The sequence below is a fragment of the Arvicanthis niloticus genome, chromosome 1 (assembly GCF_011762505.2).
Source record: "Arvicanthis niloticus isolate mArvNil1 chromosome 1, mArvNil1.pat.X, whole genome shotgun sequence".
NCBI classification, from domain to species: Eukaryota; Metazoa; Chordata; class Mammalia; order Rodentia; family Muridae; genus Arvicanthis; species Arvicanthis niloticus.
Window position 1 is genome coordinate 78,589,773 of NC_047658.1, and position 14,829 is coordinate 78,604,601.

General features: G+C 48.9%; 1 protein-coding gene across 5 annotated transcripts in view; it reads left to right on the forward strand.

The window, feature by feature from the left end:
• The window catches only part of Ampd3 (adenosine monophosphate deaminase 3), a 54,545-nt gene extending 39,716 nt beyond the window's left edge, over positions 1-14,829 (forward strand). For 4 of the 5 annotated variants that reach the window (XM_076940916.1, XM_034517197.2, XM_034517181.2 and 1 more), the window contains exons 7-15: positions 2,940-3,134; positions 4,837-4,968; positions 5,459-5,622; positions 6,273-6,399; positions 7,312-7,475; positions 8,222-8,342; positions 10,026-10,199; positions 12,072-12,182; positions 13,151-14,829. In XM_076940916.1, coding sequence (XP_076797031.1) covers positions 2,940-3,134; positions 4,837-4,968; positions 5,459-5,622; positions 6,273-6,399; positions 7,312-7,475; positions 8,222-8,342; positions 10,026-10,199; positions 12,072-12,182; positions 13,151-13,327 — 1,365 coding nt within the window. In that variant the 3' untranslated portion in view covers positions 13,328-14,829. Of the gene's footprint in view, positions 1-2,939; positions 3,135-4,836; positions 4,969-5,458; positions 5,623-6,272; positions 6,400-7,311; positions 7,476-8,221; positions 8,343-10,025; positions 10,200-12,071; positions 12,184-13,150 lie in introns of those variants that run through there. The other variant, XM_034517213.2, reaches the window with a different exon arrangement.

Genomic DNA, 14,829 nt, shown 5'->3' on the forward strand with positions numbered 1-14,829 from the left:
GTTTGCTACTTGGAAGTTGGATGTTGGATAGAAATGAGCATTGTCCACTTTGGTAAAGTGTAGCATTAGGGATATCATAGGTATCATTTGGGCCAAGCCTGACCAAGTGGGATTGGCTCCCTGAAGCAATTCAAGCTTAGAGAAAGACTACAAGTGTCAATGTCTCATGTCTGCCATGGGTGTGAGAATAGCCAGTGTTCGCTCCGGTCCCAGATATCAAACATTCCTGCACTGAAATGTGACTGTTCCTGTGAACCTGGATCTCACATGACAGTAGAACATTCATGTAGATTCTTCCGGCCAATCGAAGACACTAATCTCCAATGAAGGCCTTTTTTTTGACTTATTCTGCAAGTTGGACTGGGGCGGGGGATGTTCCTGGATGGCCAGCTGGTTTCATTCTATGTCCTGTGACTCATGGGACCCATGACAGGCAGTGTGTATGACTGGAAAGCTAGAGGACCCAGCTAGAACGGCAAAGAATGTGTGGAGTCACGCTGAGGCAGGCCCTGCTGCAGGGAGCTAAGCCAGCCTGAGCTCCTCGGATCCTCTCAGTTCTAAAGTGCTGGAGCATCGGCCCTGCTCCGTGTGATGTTCTGCATCTTACAGCTTTGAGATGTTTCTGTCTTTCCTGGAGGAGGGTCAAGAACTGATGGCAGGAAGGTCCCTGATGAGTGAACACTGTCCCCAACACCATGGGCTGGCTGGGATAATGGACACACAAGTCCAATAGATCAAATATCTGGGTTGACATGTCTTAACAGATGACTAACCAGCTGTGGACAGCATTCCCCAGCTTGAGGTCAGTGTCTCCTCACCCCAGCCTTGCCAGAGAGCCCAGTCTGCTGCAGCCCTAGGGTGCAGGCCCACTGGTGTCTGGTAGCACCCTGAATTGTGACCTCTCTTGGTCTTCTTGGGCTCATGAGAGGTGACCCAGCATGTCCACCGTGTCTCTAGGGCAGTCGTTAGCCAGGTGACAGCCTGTAAGTGAAACAGTAAAAAGAGAGAGGTAATGGAGGGGGAGGGAGATAGGACCAGGCAACATGAGGAGTGCTCATATCCTAAGGTAGTGATAGCATTTTTTATAAAACAAACCACTCTAGCTTGTATATGTGCGAGGCTGGCGCAGTTGACAGAGGACAAGGGAGGAGGCTGCAAGGCCAGGAAAGAGGTCAATCTTTGGTGGCAGTGAGGGTGGAGCATACTTGGAAGGTAGAACTGATGTGATTGTGATTGGCTGGTACTGAGAAGAGTGTGGGAAGGCCAAGTGCCCCCCCCCCCCCACTTGTGCTCTTCATGGTGAACATTTGAGTTCAGGATTCATTTCTCAGACACTGAGAACCAGGAGACGGGCACAGAGAGTACGTTTTCGGAGGTGCATTACATTTGAACTGTCTTTGAGTTCCTCAGATAGAGATGTCTGATAGGTAATTACTTAGTTTTGGAACTTTCAGCTCATGGTCCACATTTGGGGGCTGTTAGTTTAAAGAGAGAAGTTAAAGGCACAGATGGCTCAGCTCTTGGTCTTCCTGCAGAGAGCTGGAGTTCAGTTCCCAGCATTCATAGTGGGCAGCTTACAACTACACGTAATTTTATCCCCAGGGGATCCAATGTACCCCTCACCCCAGCCTTGCCTCTTCTCTCTCTCTCTCTCTCTCTCTCTCTCTCTCTCTCTCTCTCTCAGGACTCCTTTTCCCCCCTCAACCCCCCCTGCTTCCCCCCTTTGGTGTATATGCATGTATTCACATACACATGAATAAAAATAATCTGTAGAGGCACAGATGGCATAGGTTTGGGGTGAGGATGAGCTGTCGCAGGAGAGGTCAGAAGTGAAGAGACAGCGTGATGTCACAGGCATTTAGTATGACATAGAAGACCTGAGACGTTCTACAAGGAAGCCAGGATCCCACTGGGATCCGTGCTGGTGCCTCCTTTGGGGAATCTATGTTTCCATTGAGAGCAGGGAACCCAAGCTCCTGACTCCTGCCTGTGAGTCAGAATTTGCACTGAGGTCTGAGTCCACATGTTGGCTTCCAGTCAGGGTATCTGTTTCTGAATGGGGCTTGAAAACCCTGGGTTTGGGTGAGGTTGAGAAAGGTGTAGTGGTCACCCTCTCAACTCTCTTCGAGGTATTGCTTTGGGGGTTCCCAGGGAAGAGTGGGATTTCAATAGTTATATGAACCCACTGGGACGGATGTCACTGGCTTATTCTTCATTTATTCATTCGTTCATTCATTCATTCATTCACCATTGACTCACCGATACTTTGGACCAATCCTGGGGTAGGTGCTGAAGTGGATGCAGTGGACTGGTTCCTGTTCTTGAGGAGCTCCCAGGCAGATAGAAACATATATATAAGAGGGGTCAGGAGGATGTGCCCATCAGTGTGGATGACTATACCAGGTGCCCAGGTTGGGCAAGAGAGAAAATGGATTAGCTGAGCCCAGGGGATCAGGGTTGGCTCTCATGTGGAGGAGGTGGAACAAAACCAGTGAGCTTGACAGGAAGGAAGAAATCCTGCAGGCTGAGGAAAGGCATGGCAGTGTGGTATGACAAAGCGGCTTGGTGTCTGAGGAGCCATACGTGGCTCCCCACATGTGATGGGAGCAGCCGTAAGGGGAGAATGACGGTTGCACGCAGCCTTAATTCCAGGCTAAAGTGTTGGGCCTGGGTATGCAAGAGCCATAGAGGATTTGTCAAGAGGGAAACAACAAGCCAGAACAAAAATATCTTGATGCTGTTTGGATGTAGGCTGGGTGGCAGGCCTGCAGGAGGAAAGACTAGCTCCGTGGCCTGGAGGAAAAGTAGGAAGGGGGATGGTAGGCACTGTGTCCATAGCCCGTGTAGTGCTAAGCCTCTGTGTTCCACATGGAGAGTTGACGCTCCTTGGTCACTAGGGGAGGGGACCAGCTCATTGACCAGTGGGTGATGTGTTCCAGGTAGACACGCACATTCACGCAGCGGCCTGCATGAATCAGAAGCACCTGCTGCGTTTCATCAAGCACACATACCAGACAGAGCCTGACAGAACTGTGGCGGAGAAGCTAGGTCGGAAGATCACCCTGCGGCAGGTGTTCGACAGCCTGCACATGGACCCCTACGATCTCACGGTAGACTCGCTGGACGTTCACGCGGTGAGCAAGCCTCTCCGTCAGGAGTGCTCTGTCCATAGAAGGCAGCATAGCTGTGCTTGGACAGTTGGTGGCTGGGGAATCATCTATCTTTCCTTGTAGTAGAGCTGTGGAAGGAATCTGGTGTTATTGAATAGCAGGGCTGGGAACAAATGGATCAAAGGAAGACCGTGAAGTCTGATGGTTACAAGTTCTAGTCCCCCTCAATCACTTAGGAGTCATGTACCTTTAGGTGATTCATCTAAGCTTTTATTTTCTTGTCAATAAATTGATTACTGTGGGGCTGGAGAAATGGCGGTTAAGAGCGCTTCTGCTCTTCAAGAAGACAGGGCTTCAGTTCTCAGAACCCACAGTCAATAGTGAGCGCCTATTTCTACAGTTCTAGGGACTCAGCGCCCTCTGCTGGACATTCTGGGCACTGCATGCACTCAGCATCCAGCCAGCCAAGAAGGCACACACATATTAGTTTTAAAAAAAAAAAAAAAAAAAAAAAAAAAAAGATTTAAAAAGTGATGACTATCATCCACCTTGTTAATTTTCAAAGTTGTTAAAATGATGAATGATGGTGCCGTTTCTGTGGAGACACAGAGTGGTTCTTTAAAATGTTAGCTGTAGAATTCTGTGGACTTCCTAGCTCCTACTGAAAATGAAGACTTCAGTTATTTTCAGTATTCAAAAGGTAGAAAATAACACAAGTATTCAACCATAGACAATAAGTAACCCAAATGTAACAGATACACACAGTAATTACTGTTCAGACTTAAAAAGCCAGAGTAAAAACTTAATTTTTTTCTGATTCCATTTTTCTGTGATCTATGTGTGTATGTTTTTGCACGTGTGTGGCACATGTATGTGCCTGTGGAGGCCTGGAGTTGATGCCAGGAATCATCTTGGATGACTCTCCCACCGTATTCATTGAAGCATGAAGGGTCTCTCAATCAAACTTAGAGCTCATCAACAAAGACTAGCCAGCCTCTTTGGGAATCTCCTCTCTCTGATTTCTGAGGCAGGAATTACAGGTGGGGCCACTATGCCCACCTGGCATTGATATGGGTTTCTGAGGATCTGGTCCATGGGGTGAGCAGTAAACAGATCCATTGCTGAGCCATCTTCCCCTACCCTAAACTTGCCGGTTTTGATTGTTCAGTGGTCTTTGTGCCCTCTGCTCTGTTAGTTGGTTATGTTCTCAGACCTCCAAGACCTTGACACTCCATCACAGAGTGCCTGTCCAAAGAGTCCTGTGGCTGACTGAGAAGACATGGTCCTGGCACTCAGAATGTCCAAGGTTTCATGCAGAAAGTTGTGGTGACACATGCCTGTAATTCTATTGCTATGGAGGATAAGGCAGGAGGATTCCGAGTTAGAAGATAACCTGTGTTACATAGTGAGACTCTGTCTAAAAGAAAGAAAGGGGGGTGCCGGGCGGTGGTGGTGCACACCTTTAATCCCAGCACTTAGGAGGCAGAGGCAGGCGGATTTCTGAGTTCAAGGCCAGCCTGGTCTACAGAGTGAGTTCCAGGACAGCCAGGACTACACAGAGAAACCCTGTCTCGAAAAAAAAAAAAAAAAAAAAAAGAAAGAAAGAAAGAAAGAAGGGGTGGGAGGGACAACATTTTCCAGTGTGGCTGCCTTGGAAAGGCCTGGAGAAACATTTGGTAGTCACCTAGAAATGTGATGCAGCCAGCTGGTGGTTTCCTCCTCACAGGGCCGCCAGACATTTCACCGCTTTGACAAGTTCAACTCCAAGTACAACCCTGTGGGGGCCAGTGAGCTTCGGGACCTGTATTTGAAAACTGAAAACTACCTGGGGGGAGAGTACTTTGCTCGCATGGTCAAGGTGAGTGAGCCCTCGGCCTCTTCCGACACCTGCCTTCAGAAAGCAGGGGCACATATGACCTCTGTCCCTTCCTCTCCCTGAAGGCCCTTCTGTTTACCACCCAACACAGACAAGGGCTGGTCTCCTACTCTCCAGCATGGGCAGGTGTGTCCTGTAGGCCAATGGCAGGAAAGGGGCAAGAAGGGAAGAGCTCCTAGCATCCTGGTGCCACCCCTGTCTATTTGCAGCCAGAACTCGGCTGGTTGTAGGCTGGCTCCAGGTGGAGACATGGCTGCTGCCCAGTCCGGTTCTGCAGCCTGCTGGTGTCAGACCCTGGCCTCCCTCCCAGAAGAAGCCTCTGCGGGGGAGTGGGTGCTTATATGGTAACACCAGGGATTTAGATCACCCTTGCCACCAATGAGCAAATAGCTGAAGGATCCCAGGGCCCACCTGGGGATCAGGACCTCCCGTAGCTGGGAGGCTTTTGGGCTGACTCAGTTCTTGGTATCAGGAAGTAGCCCGGGAGCTGGAGGACAGCAAGTACCAATACTCAGAGCCTCGCCTCTCCATCTATGGTCGCAGTCCCAAGGAGTGGTCTAGCCTGGCCCGTTGGTTCATTCAGCACAAGGTCTACTCACCCAACATGCGCTGGATCATCCAGGTGCCCCGGATCTAGTGAGTATCGTCTTCTTGTCTGCCCTGGGTTCTCGGGGGACCACAGTCTGTCCTACATGGTTCCTGGGTGTGCTTTTGAGGGTGAGGCAGGGTGGGGCTTGGCTCTCAGCACACATCACTCTTGCTTTTGAAGAGTATATATATATATATATATATGTGTGTGTGTGTGTGTGTGTGTATGTGTGTATATATGTATATATGTATATATATGTGTATATGTATATATGTATATATGTATATATATATATACACACATATATACATATACACATATACATATGAGAAGGCTTTGGTGGGGGACTGCATTTTCTTTTCACTGAAGATTTGGGTGAGCCTGGGGCATGAGATGACCTGTAGTGTCCTACATTGCTGGCCTCTTCCTGGCTGCCATACAGAGTGACACTCTCATCTGCAGCTGGGCTGGGCTGGGCATAGGGTTCAGAGGGGCTGAGTTCAGCTCTCACCCAGCCTGAATCCCAACACTTCAGTCTCAGTGGCCTCTGGCTTGAGGCAATGGCCTGATAGGCACAGGAAGGCGCCTATCAGTTTGTAAACACTGAGCACACTGGCCGTTTACTCTGCTGGGAAAGTGGCTGGGCTCCACCTGGCAGACCAAGTCCTCCTAACAAGCAAGTCTTCGCTTTTCCCAGTGATATATTTAGGTCAAAAAAACTACTGCCAAACTTTGGGAAGATGCTGGAGAACATCTTCCTACCCCTTTTCAAAGCTACCATCAACCCTCAAGATCATCGGGAGCTTCACCTCTTCCTTAAATACGTAAGTGCTGGGGCCTCTAGTGAGCGCAGTGTGGCGGAGGAGGGCACACCTGCCCCACAGGGGTCCAGTTCACCTTCTCCGCCTCCCACTCTGCTTCCCTCCCCAGCTCCTGGACCCAGGCACGGGCTGCCAGCTCCAAGAAGCTGTATAGTCAAAGGAATGGAGGGAGGCTGCTTCTCAGGGTAGTGGTTGCTGGTAACACTGGGGAAGGTTGTGTCTGTCCCTAGAAGGGGAGCTGTGGGCAAGCATCAGCAGCCTTTAGCCTGGAGGTTGGAGATACCTGATAAAAAGGATTTCCTAGGCTTTTTTCCAATGAAACAGAGGTGCCTCTGGGGCCACATATACAACTGGTCAGGGCCCCTGGATCTGTTGTAAGGCAGCCAGCTGATGTCTCGTACCTGCTATGATATACCTGACATACCAAAGGAATCCTTTACCTCTAATTCAGAATCTAGCTCTGGGCCCAGAGTCTAGTCAACCCACTTCCTAAACCGGTTTGGTCCTGGTTTGCTCAACAGTAAGATGAGGCCCCACACAGAGTCACTTGAGTACTGACGAGCTGACGAGTTGTGAGGCCAGGGGACTTGATGGTTGGTAGGAGATGCTTGGCATATCAAGCAGCTCCCCACCCCCACCCCAGCTTGTCACAGCTGCCCTTGGCAGTGGCTGTGTTCCCTGCAGGCTGGCCTCCTTGGCACAGCATTGGGAAAAACTGGCAGCTCAGACCCACCCTCATCTGGCCCAGCCTCAGGTTCCTCATTGTCTCCTCTGATACACAGGAGCTGGCATTCTCCAGGCCCCTACTGGGCCAATGCAGAGGCGCAGGGTCCCCCAACGAGAGTGTGAGCTCCTAAACCCCGTGGGAGGTTATCCTGCCCTGGCTCAATGTCAGCACCCTTACTTCCCACACAGGTGACAGGGTTCGACAGTGTAGACGATGAATCCAAGCACAGTGACCACATGTTCTCAGACAAGAGTCCCAGCCCAGACCTCTGGACCAGCGAGCAGAACCCGCCCTACAGTTACTACCTGTACTACATGTATGCCAACATCATGGTGTTGAACAATCTCCGCAGGTGGGTGCGGCCTGGCGTGAGCCTGTGTTTACACGCATGGGCTCCTCTGCCAACACGCACACCCACACGTGGTGCTTACATTTATCACATGACTGCTCACACACGTGAGCATATGCCTGAGAAGACCTATGCCAGTACAGATACGTAGTATATGTACGACGATGCTGTACCTTGCACACACACGTTTGTGTGTATATTCTCACCAGCACACACCTCCATGTGGACTGTTACATCCCGGAGTCAGGAGAGACTTAGGACATGCTGACCACGTGCATGCTTCTTTACTGCTGTGCAACAATCTGCACACCTGCACTTGTGCTTTGAAAAAGTGCAACTCCCATGTGCTAGGCACAGTCTGGACATGGGAGAGATGGAGTGAGGCAGACTCAATTTGCGTAAGTCTTAGTGTGGTCTCCCATGGAAAGGCTCCACAGACCAGACAAAGCACATACTGGCAGGAGCCAGAAACCTGGGACATAGAACACAGGACACAGCTACATTTCTCATGGTAGATGGAGGTCATAGTCCTGGAAAGCCAGGAAATGGGGGGGGGAATGTAGGAAGGCCAGGACCACTCTCTGTGTCTACTCTCCTCTGCCCTTGGCGTCTGCGTTGTAGGAGGGGCTGCTTCCAGGGCGCACTGGTTTAGCTGTGCAGACCATGCCATAGGGATGTTCTCCCTTGGGCTGGGGATGTGGGCAGGGTAAGCCAGGGGCGCGTCTTAACCTGGAGCCTCCCTTCCACAGGGAACGAGGCCTGAGCACGTTCCTGTTCCGGCCTCACTGTGGGGAGGCTGGCTCCATCACTCACCTAGTATCTGCCTTCCTGACTGCAGATAACATTTCCCACGGGCTGCTCCTCAAGAAGGTAAGGGGGCCACTCCTGGGAGCCAGTGCTGTGCGCTGGGTTTCCATCCCCCACCCCCTCTTCAGAGCTCTCTCTGTTCAGTGGTTCTCCTGGAGGGCCATGGCTCCTGGAGGGCTGGGCTACTGTAGTCTTGGTTTCACTTAAAGTTTTATTTAAATATTTTCACATATTTTGATTATATTCTTTCCCCCTTCCAACTCCTCCGTCCCCACTACCCAACTTCATGTTCTTGTCCTCTCTCCCCCTCCCTCCCTACCTCTCCCTCCCCTCCTCTCTAAAAACAAAACTAAAGCAGGGAAACCAACAAAAACAATTTGGCTCACTTTTAACCATAAAATAACCAAACATCACATTTTAGATGAAAAAACAAAACCAACCAACCAAACAAAAAACCCAAATAGAAATCTCTGTACTTTCTTTATGAAGACAGAATTACCAGCTCTTCAGTGTTTCCAGACCCCTTTCCTTCCCTTTTTAAAGACTAATTTTTATTTCTGTTTGTGCATGCATGTCTGTGTAGGGGTCTGTACATGAGTGAGGCAGGTGCCTGCAGAGGCTGTCGGATCCTGGAGATGCAGTTACAGGTTGTTGTGAACTGCCCCAAACTGAACTCAGGTCCGAGCATGCTCTAACGCACTGAGGCAGTTCTGCAGCACCCCCCCCCCCCCCACCTACAGCATAATTTTAACATAATAATAAGCACAGAATTGGACTCCTTCCATTGTGCAGCAGCCCTTACTCTGAGCTGTAACATTGCTATGCCCCTCATTTTAAAACCTTGGGACAAAGGACCCACAGCTGGGTCAGTAAGTGACTCTCAGTCCCCAGTGGTGGGCACATAGGCCATCTGGCTTTTGCTTCCTGTAGGTGATGTCACTATGAACCTGGGTACCCCATGCGTATTGCATCACTTCCAAAATATCGCCTTGCCTCTGGCCCTGACATGTGTCCTCTCTGTGGTCACATTTGTATGGGACATCAGAAGACTACCGTAGCATGAAGCCTGCCCCTTCCCTTCCCTCAGGCTCTAGCTCCAAGGGGCTAGACTGTGTCCAGCCTTCTGCCAGTTGCTTTGCTTGATGCTGTGTCTGCACACCTAACAAGAAGCCTCTTAAAGGAGGAAGGCCTTATTTCAATTAACACTTTGAAGGATACACCATGGCAGGGATGTTGTGCCACCTGGTTACATTGCATCTATAGTCAGGAGGTAGAAGATGGTTAGGAGGTGGATCCTAGAAATTATAAAACTTCAAGGCCCACAGCCAGCGACCTACTTCCTCCAGGGAGGCTCTATTTTCTAAAGGTTCCATAACCTTCCAAAACAGCCACCAGCTGGAGAGCAGACGCTCAAGCACACAAGACTACGGAGGAGATTTTATATTCAAACCAATGGAAGCCTCTCCTGGCCTGCCCACTTCAGGGGGCCTGTGGAGGTGTCAGGTGTGGCCTCTTGCCCAGCACTGTACCCTACAATCTAAGGCCAAGAGTGAGTACAAACAGTGGTGTGAGGCTCTACACGTCCCAAGCAGTGAGTAGAATGCAGGCAATAAAGGAAGGTGGCTCTGGACATTGCAGCTTTCTTGGCCTTGGTGGAGACCTGTCCAACCTCTGGTTTCCATTGGAATGAAAACCCCCAGCGCACCCTGGCATACGTCACACGAGTGTCTGTTGATTCTTTTGCAGAGCCCCGTTTTGCAGTACCTCTACTACCTTGCTCAGATCCCTATTGCCATGTCTCCTCTCAGCAACAACAGCCTGTTTCTGGAATATTCCAAGAACCCACTTCGGGAATTCCTGCACAAGGGGCTGCACGTCTCTCTCTCTACTGATGACCCCATGCAGTTCCACTACACCAAGGTGAGGCAGCCATGTCCCAGCAGACACCAGTCCTGGCCTGCTCCCCACCCGCTGCCACTGTGAAGAGACAAGCCCATAGCTCAGTTTTGTTTTGGGGGTAGTGTGGTTTGGTGAAGACAAGGGGTGCTCCTCTGGTGAGGGAAGTCTGCCTTTCTCACCAGCTACCTTTGATTGATGCATCTCTGTGATCGTGGAGGAGTTAGAACTCTCTCTATTGTATTCGTTTATTGTATTTTATGTAAAGTGGGCATAAAATCATCTCTTCCTGAAGCTGATGAACTAGAGTCTAATAGGTCTACTATATTATATACCGTTCTTTCAAAAATTGAAGCAAAAAAAATTAAACTAATAGTATTTGTAGCCTAAGCTGGTCTTGATACCACAGAGATCTGCCTGCCTCTGCTTATGCCTGGGAGAGCTGCGATTAGGGCGTGTGCCACCACACCTGGCTTTGTTAATCGTACTTTTATGGTTATGCTTTGTGTCTCTGGGGAGAGACGGAAAAGGAGATGACATGCACAGGGAACAGTCATAACTGCTCCCAGAACATTCTACTGGTGTTGACAGGATCAAGCCACTGATTAGCAAGCAATGGAAGCTGGCGTCCTGGGCGGAGTCCTGGGTGGAGTCCTGGGCGGAGCTTCCTCAGGCTTGCAGTGTCTGGACCTTTTACACTCAGAATGGAAGCCTTTGGAGAGCCGTCTTAGTTGTGTCTGTTGCTCTTTATTGTGTGAGAACCTAGGGCTGCTTTACAAACTCCTTTAAAAACAGGAATGTAAAACTCTGGTTTCCTTTCTGAGTGTATAGATCTTTCACAATGCTTTTAACAATAGTAACGTATCAGCTTGATGCCTGGATTCCTGGTGGTAGGGGGCTGAGGCAGTGAGATCTGGAGTTGGGGGCCAGCCTGGGCTACAGATGAAACCCTGCATCAAAAAAAAAAAAAAAAAAAAAAAAAAACCAAAAAAAAAAAAAAAAACCCAACAACAACAACAACAACAAAAACAACCAAGAGACTAAAAACAACAATGACAGCAACACATACACACCCTCTACCCGGCCCAAAATAGTAATGAAATAGTAATGGAATCATTAAGTATTGTATAAATAGCAAAAAAAAAAAAAATGTTATGAAAATAACTATTTTCCCAAAACAAAAATCCCAAGAGGAGTGGCAGGCACTGTTCTGCAGTTTGCTTCAATGTCTCATTTAACAGAAGCCAGCTGGGTTCCCATCTCTGCCTCTGCATTCAGTTTGTTGGAAAGCATAGGAAAGCAATCATACATCACAACAGCTACATAGCAGGCAAGCTGAGATTCCTGGTATCAGAGGTCTTCAAACCTCACCTTTAGACCCTCAACTAGAGGCGACTGGGAAGTAAAGAAAAGGCTGGTGCCGGACAGCAGATAGTTCCTGTCCAGAAGAAAAGGCAGGGCCACGGCTAAACCCAGCTCCCTAGGGACAGATTGCATCATCTCCAGAGAAGTCATCTTGTTCTTATTGAATGTTACATTTTACTCTGTTTTTGTGAGTGCTTTGTTGGTCAGTGTCAGAGGCTGCTGCTTAGGGAGCTGTCCCTCTTCAGATCTTTGTTTTGTCTTATTTGAGTGAATGCTCCTGCATTTAAGAGGACAGTCACAGGAGAGCAGGACCCTGGCTTCCTGACATTCTAGACCCTCAGTGCTGGTGAGCAAGCAAATCCAGAAGCATGCCTGATTTATCTGTATTTGGTAACCCACAGTTACACACAAACAGGTCTCAGGAGTTTGAGGACCTAGGTGCTAGAGAGTTGAGGAAAGCCATGGAGAGTGCTTTTTGTGTTGCAAGGCTGACATGTTTCTCATCTGCCTGTGCTTTCTGGCGGGGACTAGGAAGCGCTCATGGAGGAGTATGCCATCGCTGCCCAAGTGTGGAAGCTCAGTACATGCGACCTGTGTGAGATCGCCAGGAACAGCGTGCTGCAGAGCGGCCTCTCACATCAGGTGTGTGTGATGGGCTGTCTGTTCCTCTACCCTTCAGTGTTCGAGCACACAGAATGCTATGCCCAGGCACGGGGATGGGTGACAAGCTGAATAAGCCAGGTTGCAGGAGCACTGACACTCGGGCTCCATGAAAACCTTGAGAGGTCACAAAGGCTGCCCCTCATCTATCTCAGACCTGCCCTCAAAGAGAGGCCTTCCCTGGCTTGCTTTCTCCTTAATCTATTTTTTCCCATAGTATGCATCACTGCAAACTATGCAAAAATGCCATGCATTTCCTATACGTTTTCCAGTTTCCCTTTTGAAAGGAAGTTGAGTGCAGAAGCCTATACGTTTTCCAGTTTCCTTTTTGAAAGGAAGTTGAGTGCAGAAGCTCATTCCATACATTCCCAGGCCCTAAAATAGTGTTGGCACAGAGCAGGCAGAGTGCACGAACAAGACTCAGCCTGTTTCTATGGCTCCTTTAAGAATCAGATGTGGAACCAACACTGAGAACCTGGGCATCTTCCCAGGGGATGTCATTTAACACCGACCCTCTTGGGTGTGTGTGTGTGTGTAAATACCTCCCCCCCCTTTGCCTGAAGCCAAGGCAACTGTGTGTGGGCTCAGGTTCTTGTCTTGGGGGAAGATGACAGTTAAAGGCCTAAGTGCTGTGAGTCGTTCTGGGATCTGGCCTCTCCAGGAACATGACTGTTTGCCATGTCACCTCTCAGGACAGATTCCTGGTCTTAGTCCCTTACCTCACCCAATGTAGGCCCATCAATTTCATACTTCTCTTCCACAACAATGGAGAGAGTGACTGAGTGGCCACAACATGGAGGTCCAGGGAGACTTGGAGTCCCATGGGAGGAAGATGTCCTATTGAAGATCAGCATTAGGGACACTCGTCCGTGTGCTGGCGCTCATATCAAAGCTGCCTGTGCAGCTCTAGAGGTTAATCTGGTTTCACTTGTTTTTCTCTTGGCCCACAGGAGAAGCAGAAGTTTTTGGGTCAGAATTATTACAAGGAAGGACCAGAGGGCAATGACATCCGAAAGACAAATGTTGCACAGATCCGGATGGCATTCCGCTACGAGACCCTGTGCAACGAGCTCAGCTTTCTGTCCGATGCCATGAAGTCAGAAGAGATCACAGCCCTGACCAAATAGGCCCAGCAGTCCACACACGCTTTCACCTTTTGGTTTAATGTCAGGTCTGCTGGGACTAACGGTGGCCAAGATCTCAAACTAGGGCTTTCGTCTGTGATGAGGACCCCTCTGAAGAAATCTCAGCCTCCCGATTTTGGTTGCACTCTGTGAACATGCTCACTTGGTTAGCATTTCTGAGCCAGAGGCTGGCTCCCTCCTGTGGGGATCTGGGAGCTGGCACTGTGTACACCTGTCCCTGATTGTCCACGTCTCTTGTGATTGCCAGTGCTTACATGGTTGGGGCTGGGACTTTGCAAGGCCGAATGCCAAGTGACACAAGGCCTGTGTGGTGTCTGCCACACTCCTCTCAGCAGGCCCTATAGTGTAGTTCTCATTTTGGCGTCTGGCTGCCTGCCTGCCTTAAACCCCCACCAAAGCTCCCTTTCATAAAGGGGCTATCTTGAGAGAAAATACAAAGCTCCCCTGTTGACTATTTGTGCATTTTTTTTTTTTTTTAAGTTTCTTTCCCTGCTAGCATCCCTCTTTCCTGTCTGGTTAGGAAGCTCAATGCACCCTCTCAGGTCATCACTTCTGTTCTGTTATTTTCCTCATCTAGGACTCAACGAGTCATCTCAAACCATGTTCTGTGAATCCATCTCATGGTCCACTCCTGGGCTGGGGAAGATACAGGGTGAGGTTCTGGGGCTGTTCTCACTTTTTGTTTTTAAATGAAGGCCTTTGAAAAGCACAGGACCTCTGCTCCTTTTGGCTCTAATATCCTACGATTGTAGCTGTCAGCACCTCCCTCAGGAGTCAGACCAGGGACTCCTCAGGGCAGTGTGCTTCAGGACACACAGGACTAGAGCCAAGTTCCTGATCCAGTCATATCACGACCCCAACTCCCCTGCCTCCTCCTATTGTTTTAGGCTTCACATATTTTAGATTTTTAAAATAGAATCACTCTAACACAGTGCATTTTATTTTAAAGCAGATTTCTTCAGAAGCTATCATGGTCCCAGGGGCCAGGTAGAGTTTTTAAGTTTAACATGGACTTTAGCTTTATCAGACTACTCATCTTTGTTACTAGTGCCTAGAACATAGTAGGTGCTCAATAAATAAATATGGAGTAATTGAATGACTTTCTCTTTCAGCATCTGTATGTGCAGAATACTCAATGTTCAAAGACCTTCCTAATTACTCACAAGGCAAGAAGTCGTACCATAGTTAGATGAACCTAATTGTACCTGGAAGATGCTCATTTAACTAATTATCCCGTCCTGTGACTCTGTGGTCCTTCCAGTGGTCACGTAGTGTTTGGAACCATGTCATCTTTTACTAGGCATATACACATACTATCTTACCCGGCTGATTATGGAACTGAATGAAAACCTGTCATTACAAGGGATTATTTTTGAAAAGCCTCCGTTTGTATACATTTGCCCAAACATAGCAAGTATTGTACAGTTTTTCATTGTATCAAATACTTTTTTAAAGACTACAAATAAAGTCTGTTAGGACTGTGA